The sequence below is a fragment of the Cygnus olor genome, chromosome 1 (assembly GCF_009769625.2).
Source record: "Cygnus olor isolate bCygOlo1 chromosome 1, bCygOlo1.pri.v2, whole genome shotgun sequence".
Taxonomy (NCBI): Eukaryota; Metazoa; Chordata; class Aves; order Anseriformes; family Anatidae; genus Cygnus; species Cygnus olor.
This window is the reverse complement of record NC_049169.1, coordinates 138,168,981-138,175,521: the sequence shown is the minus strand read 5'-3', so window position 1 is coordinate 138,175,521 and position 6,541 is coordinate 138,168,981. Positions and strand designations below refer to the sequence as shown.

The 6,541-nt window shown below is 47.2% G+C and overlaps 1 protein-coding gene across 1 annotated transcript in view; it reads left to right on the top strand.

The window, feature by feature from the left end:
• The first annotated feature begins 5,191 nt into the window (after nt 1–5,191).
• Nucleotides 5,192–6,541, top strand: part of NIPA1 (NIPA magnesium transporter 1) — a 14,306-nt gene continuing 12,956 nt past the window's right edge. The window contains exon 1 of the mRNA XM_040535468.1: nt 5,192–5,408. Within this exon, the coding sequence (XP_040391402.1) occupies nt 5,237–5,408 (172 nt within the window). The 5' untranslated portion in view covers nt 5,192–5,236. The remainder of the gene's footprint in view (nt 5,409–6,541) is intronic.

Below are 6,541 nucleotides of genomic sequence, written 5' to 3'. Positions count from 1 at the left end.
CTCTGTTTTAAATATTAAACAAAGTTTTAAATATCAAAGTAGCTGGCACTGCAGCTGCTCCACTTTGGAGCAGAGGAATTTCATGGAAAGCCTTCTTGCACCATGATGGTTTTGGTAGACTCTCTGTGGAAACAGCTCCTGTCAGTGTTTCACCTCTTCTGCTAGGACCCTGCTCAAGCCCTTCAGCTGGGCATCCCAGCTTCTGGGTACTGTTCTCCCAGAGGAGAACAGGGGTCTGGGGGACCTTCTCTGGTGACAATGGTGAGTGAACTCGGAGATGCAGCTTTGCTGCTGAGAAGGCAGGTATTTAGTAGATAAAACATATTCCTAGAATGGTGACATTCCTAGAATGATATTCCTAGAATGGTGTTTACCTAGGTAAACACATGGAATTAAATCCCAGGGTTCCAGATAGGTACTGCAAGCTCAATGGCTTACAGTTTGCAAAGGCATGGTTGATTGAAAGTCAAGCTTCAAGTGGAAAGTAGTTTAGGATATAAGCCTTATTCTCTTATTGAAATTGGTTCCCCATTGTTTGACAAAAAAAAAAATAAAAATAATAAAAAATAAAATTTGGTTGGGTGACAAAAAAATCCAGTTCAAATACATTGCAGTGCATATGTAGTCATGCAACAACATTGCCTTGAAATCCCATTCAAAAACATCTACATAAAAATAAACTTTACAGTGAAATTCAGGCTTTGGAGTGCAGGATTGTAAGGAAGGATGCACTCTACCTTATAAAGACTGATCTCCAAGCAGGCAGTTGACTGTTATATTCCCTGAGGTGTCTGCTAGAAAAGACTATTTTCTGAGCAGCAATGTAGTAGAAAATCCAGATGCATACTGTTGAAATTACTCACCAAATCTCATGACAGAGTTTACTTGATTAGTGAGAGGAATGCCTCTGAAGTTCTTCACTTGTGAGAGAATTTGAATTGCCCAACTCTCCAAGGTATACCCTGGAACTTAGTCTCCACTTGCTCAATTCAGCAGCTGACCAGTTTAAAAGGAAGAGATCATCACTACAGGGAATTCAATGATTATAACATACTAGTTTGGTGTGCAGCTGATGACGTGTTGGTATAGGTCACCACATCAAAGCTGACAACAACGTATGTAAGTCCGAAGCACAGTCCAGAACTCCCAACTGTTAACTCCAATTAACAGCCAAGGTATGGGAAAGTCAGGCAGATTCTTTGCACCCAAGGCTGTGATAGAGCCTGCTTTTCTAATGATTGTGATTATCATACCTTCATTGGAAGACTTGTTCTAAAGGTTCATGCTAAAATGCTAAAATGCTTATATGTACCAGACTTTCACCATCATTCTAATACACAAAGAGCTGGATATACATATACTATATGCAATACATTAGTGGAAAGTCAGTATAGGAGACCATGCCCCAGTCAGACTTTGCAACTAATGTAGGTGGACTATACCATCTGCCGCAAGATTAACTGGAAAATCTGTGCTTTTTCCTGTGTTCCCCAGTCACGGGGGATCTAGAATTGATTTCTGCACAGCATGTGGGAGCAGACATGGTGTTAATTAAATTGGGTTCTCTGCAGCCTGTTAATGAACATACATCAGAACTAGCTGCCTAGCTTCTGCTGGTTGCACAACAGACAGATTTCCTCTGAAGAGACCTGTTTCCCTGCAGGAGAGCTGAAAGTGCCCGATCTATCTGCAGTACACCTGCCGTGCTTCCTCTGTCAATAACCTGCCATCAGCCTTGCACCATCTCTCTGGGAAGGAAGCTGCCATTTAGCTGAGAATTTATTTTCCATAGGCGAAAGAGAAAGCAAAACTCTGTTACTCATTCAGTCCAGACTTTGTTGCACACTGATAGCAGCTCCACAGCAGGAACCTCGGACAAAGGATCAAAGGAAATCTCCCGTCCTCACTTTTCCACCCAATTTCAGACTGCAGTGGGTCGTGCTTATTTGCAGCCCATTGTTCTGCCCTGGAAGGCGGCCAGTATACCTAAGGGCTGCCTTCCTTGTGGCAACCCGCAGGACAGAGAGACCGTGGATGCTTGTGAGACCTCCCATATTGCAGACAGGGTATAAGGTGGCATATTGTTGCAGTTTCAGACTGTCAGTGTCAGACATCAGGGCTACGCCTGATTTTTTTCAGTTCCAGCCCCAGGAGTCTTGTGACCATGGCCTTGTGACTTCAGGAGCCTTGTGACCATGGCCTACAGCGCAGTAGAGCTCAGAGCTACAGTTAATTTCACAAAGGCCACTAAGGATTTAAACATCCAAACCTGGGCCCAAAGACTGCACGCTGTCTTCTCTGGAACAGTTCAGTGAAGTCCTTATTCACGGAGCAGAGAGGAGAGCAAAAGAGCTGACAGGATCCATGCCTACCACAAGCCAAGAGCTGGATTACCACCAAGATTCAAGTCACTTCCTTTCCAAAGCAGGCCAACTTGTACCAGCAATGGCCCCCTTGTACCAAATCCACTTCCAGACTCCAGCCAAATCCTCAAGACTCCTTAGAAAGGGCTTTTAGGTTATCTTCAGGCCGAGGTTCAGTGGACCATTACATAACAGTCCTCATATAGCTTTGCTTACTGTGGTCTTTCATTCTCAAGAGCCAGAAAACATAGTCTTCTTCCACTGTCTTCTTGCTGTTTTCTCCGCAGTCTCAGTTCTTACTGCTTCAGTTGCTGGCAAAGTTGATCTTTACAGTGCTTCTGCCAAGCAGAATTACTGCTGTTGCCTCAGGGTCTGATACAGCTGTTGGTAGACATCCACCCTGCTCTCCCAGCTACTTTATCAGAAGACTCAGATTACCTTCTGGGCATAGCTACTGTGTTCTCATTCTGCGTCAGATACAGGATGATCTGATTTTCCTCTAGCCTAGATAAAACACTCCAACAACTGCTTTAATTTCAAAATAAAATTTATTTTACATACATAAAACAATCGTAACAGAGGAATCCAAACCATTACATAGGAAACAATACATTCCTTCAGATCAGGCAGATCTGAAGCATTTTTCTTTCCCCTTCAGATCAGGGAAAAACCCATCCTAACCAGAAAAGTTCCACCCTGACATCCTCCCTCTACCCAGAAAAACAATCAACCAAACAAAAAATGCAAAGGAAGCAAAACAAAAAGTGGTGGACCTCCACCAGCCTTGCTCACCTCTTCCCAAGAGTCCTACCTCAATCATTCATCCCTTTGTCTGGGTAGGAACCCTGTGTAAGACAACTAAGTACAGCACATACCTCTTGACTGATCCTGAACACCCACATTGCTATTGTGTTGCAGAGTAGAGTTAGCTACTTCTATAAAAAAACCTGTACAGTTTTTACACCAGTTCTCACATATTGTTTGAAATAGGCAAAACGTGGCCAAAAAGTGCGGAACTAGCAATAATATGAGACTGGGGTTGGAAAGAAGTGATGGAGAGGAGCAGAGTTTGTTAGAGGAAATGCCACATAAGTTCTGATGTTCCTACTGTGCAATGTGTGTCATGAGACTTCAGACCACAGTGATATCAGCCGTACTGCAGCACCACAATGTCCAAGCCAAACTAACCCAAAGCATGTTGTTTTGCAATACTACAAACAGGATCAGACAGCTTTGGCAGGATGAATGATGCTATCACAACAAAACTCAGTCTCAGAAGATTGGATGTACCTTAGGGTTTTATATGTTGGGCATATGTGATAGTTTAAGGAAGGTCATCTAGTTTCCATTAATTATAAGAGCTGTTATTTTTGAGGTACCTTCATGTTTTGGTTCAATATGTTTGTAAACTACATAATGCAGATTTTTTGCATCAATTGATCTTAGAAGACATTAGTGCAGTCAGGCTCTGGTTTTCAATATATGTGCAAAGTTAATATTTATCAACACTGTGTTTCTTATTTTAGTCTCTGACTAGTCCTTAAGAACACTACAACTATTAGCTGGCAAGGGTAATAGTAACCAACGGAACAAGGCACACTAACTGTATTTGGAATTACCCATCCAAAAGTGTATTTTAGAGAGACATTTCTAAGTTTTACAATTTGGAGATTAAAATAACATGGCTAGAGAGTAATAAACTGTTTTCTTAAGATCTCTAATATCTGTTTTGTTTGTCTCTGTTTGACCACAATGCAGAGAGATTTTGAGTATAACAATTGCTCAGGTTTGAGCTTTGTTCAAAAACGTGCTTGGTAATTAGTTGTGAAGGCTGTTAAATATATCTCATCTTTCCGCTGTGCAAACATCAATCATTTCCTGTAGTAAATTTCATTGTACATGCTAGGAGGCTGCATGCAGATCAGAAACTGGTATATAACTAGCCAGTATTTGTCCTCACCTCTGTCCTTGTTTAGTGGTTTGCAAAATTCAAAGGGTTGCTGTGCATAACTGTTCTTCCACCTCGTATGTTCTCATTTTGCGGATCCCGAGAGTCTCACAAGGACAAATCCTCCCTTCCATAGTATTAAATATTTATACAGTGACCTGCTGAAGCAATGCAGGTGGAACTATAGGCAGCGCAGCAGTAAGCATTACATCTTTTTACTGCTAAACATACACAAAAACATACTCCAGCCTTCCTGTGCCTTCCTGAGGCAGCTGCTTCAAGCAGAGTAGGCAAACAGAGAGAAACATTTTCAGGAGTTTTTCTGAACTCGTATTTCCTGGGAGCACTAAAATGCATGCAAAGTGCTGATTGACAGGAGTGACAGAAAATTGAACTTTTATTTGCAGCTAGCTAAGATCTCCTCGGGCAGATATCGCAGATATTGCCAGCTAAGATACCATCTCCTCGGGCAGATATTGTCGCTGTAACCCTTTCATGGCTTATTTCAGGAAGGGCAGGCACTGCAGTGGAGCATGCCCTACACGCTACTCCTGCCGAGGGGGGAAGCCTGCCGCCAGCTCGGCACCAGGAGGCTCCTCACGCCGCTCAGACGGCATTTTGAAGGCCTGCAGCAGCACAGGCAGCTCACGCTTCCCCTACAAACAGCCGCCCCTCTCCGGGACCCCATCCACCCCACAGCCCCCCCGCCACCCCTCAGGGACCCCTCAGCGATCCCTCGGCGGCCCTGCCGTGACGCCACAGCGGGGGCCCTGCTATGACGTCATCGTGCCGCCGGCACGGCCCCGCTCCCCCCCGCCCCGGTTTCGGGGCGGGTCCCCCCGGTGCCCGCCCCCCGCAGGGCGGTGCCGGTGCCGGGAGGGCCGGGCCGGCGGAGCCGCGGCGCCAGCAGCTGTCGGCGGGGGCGATGCGGATGGCGGCCGGTGCGGCAGCGGGCGAGGGGGCAGCGCAGAGCCCCGGGCCCGGGCCCGGCCCCGCCGCCGTGTCGCTGGGCCTGAGCGTGGCCGTGGTGTCCAGCCTGGTGAACGGCTCCACCTTCGTCCTGCAGAAGAAGGGCATCGTGCGGGCCCGCGGGAGAGGTAGGGCCGCGGTGCCGACACCGTCACCCCCACCCCCAGGCATCCCCAAGAAGCAGCGCGGGGGCTGCTCCCCGCTGGGGTCCGTCCGACAGCCCGGGGTGTCGCCGAGGGAGGGGGGCACGGCTCTAAAATGGAGCCCCCCGGGGCTCGCGGCTTACGGGGGGCGGTGTGGTGGAGGCGGCTCGGTGCTCCGGGGGTGGGACGGCGGCTGTGTGCGTGTGTTTTCTCGCTGTCACGCCTTATTCCCGAGGAAAGTTGTGAGGGCAGGCTGCCTGCTGTTATTTCTGGGGTCAGGAGGCAGCTGGTGGGCAGGCGATGGCTGTGTGCGAGCGTGCATAGCCTCCTGGAACTCTTCCTTGTGGACAAACCCTTATTAACAACCATAACATATTCCGTATTTCCTCCGTGTGTGTGTACACATACATATAATTTTCCTTTTTGGACGTGGCTTGTGTCAGAGCAGCGGTGCCTTCCCGCTGCCTGCTGCCCGCAGCACGCTCAGGCTGGGTGCAGCGGAGCAGCACAAACTTGCAGCTCTGTTACTACCGGCTGGCAGGATGAGCTAGCAAGTTTGTTTTGCGTTTTCTACAGTGACCTTACAGTTAAGGGTCCCAGACAGGCCGCTGTTTTGCAAGCGTGCTGTCCCTTCAAGATGGCTGTAATCCATTTTCATTGTCCACAGAGAGGTTACGTTTGCATCGTAAATGCAAATCTTTTTTGTAAGGGAAACAATGGGAAAATGAGAGAGAAAGAAAGGAGTGACTTTCCAGCCCGGCCTAGTTAAAGGAACTTTCCATTTTGCTCTATAGTTGGGTCTCATCGCTTCAGCTGTGTGCTGGGTTAAGTGGGCGATGGGTGTGCATCCGTGTGCTTGGTGCTGGTGTCCGAGTGTCGCACCTGCAAAACACCTGCTTTGAAGATTTTACTTTTATCTGTGTACCTTGCCAAGCATTTCCTATTGCCGTGCTTGGCGTGGCAAATACCCTACGTCCCCCTCCATTCAATGTTCTGAAGCCATGTGGCTCTTCCTTGAACCTAGCGGTCAGAACTAGGAGCCCAAGATGGTCGGTGTCAGATGATGTTTTTTTTTCCATTGCCTTCAGTAGGTGTTGTATAATTAACAAGGAGGCACT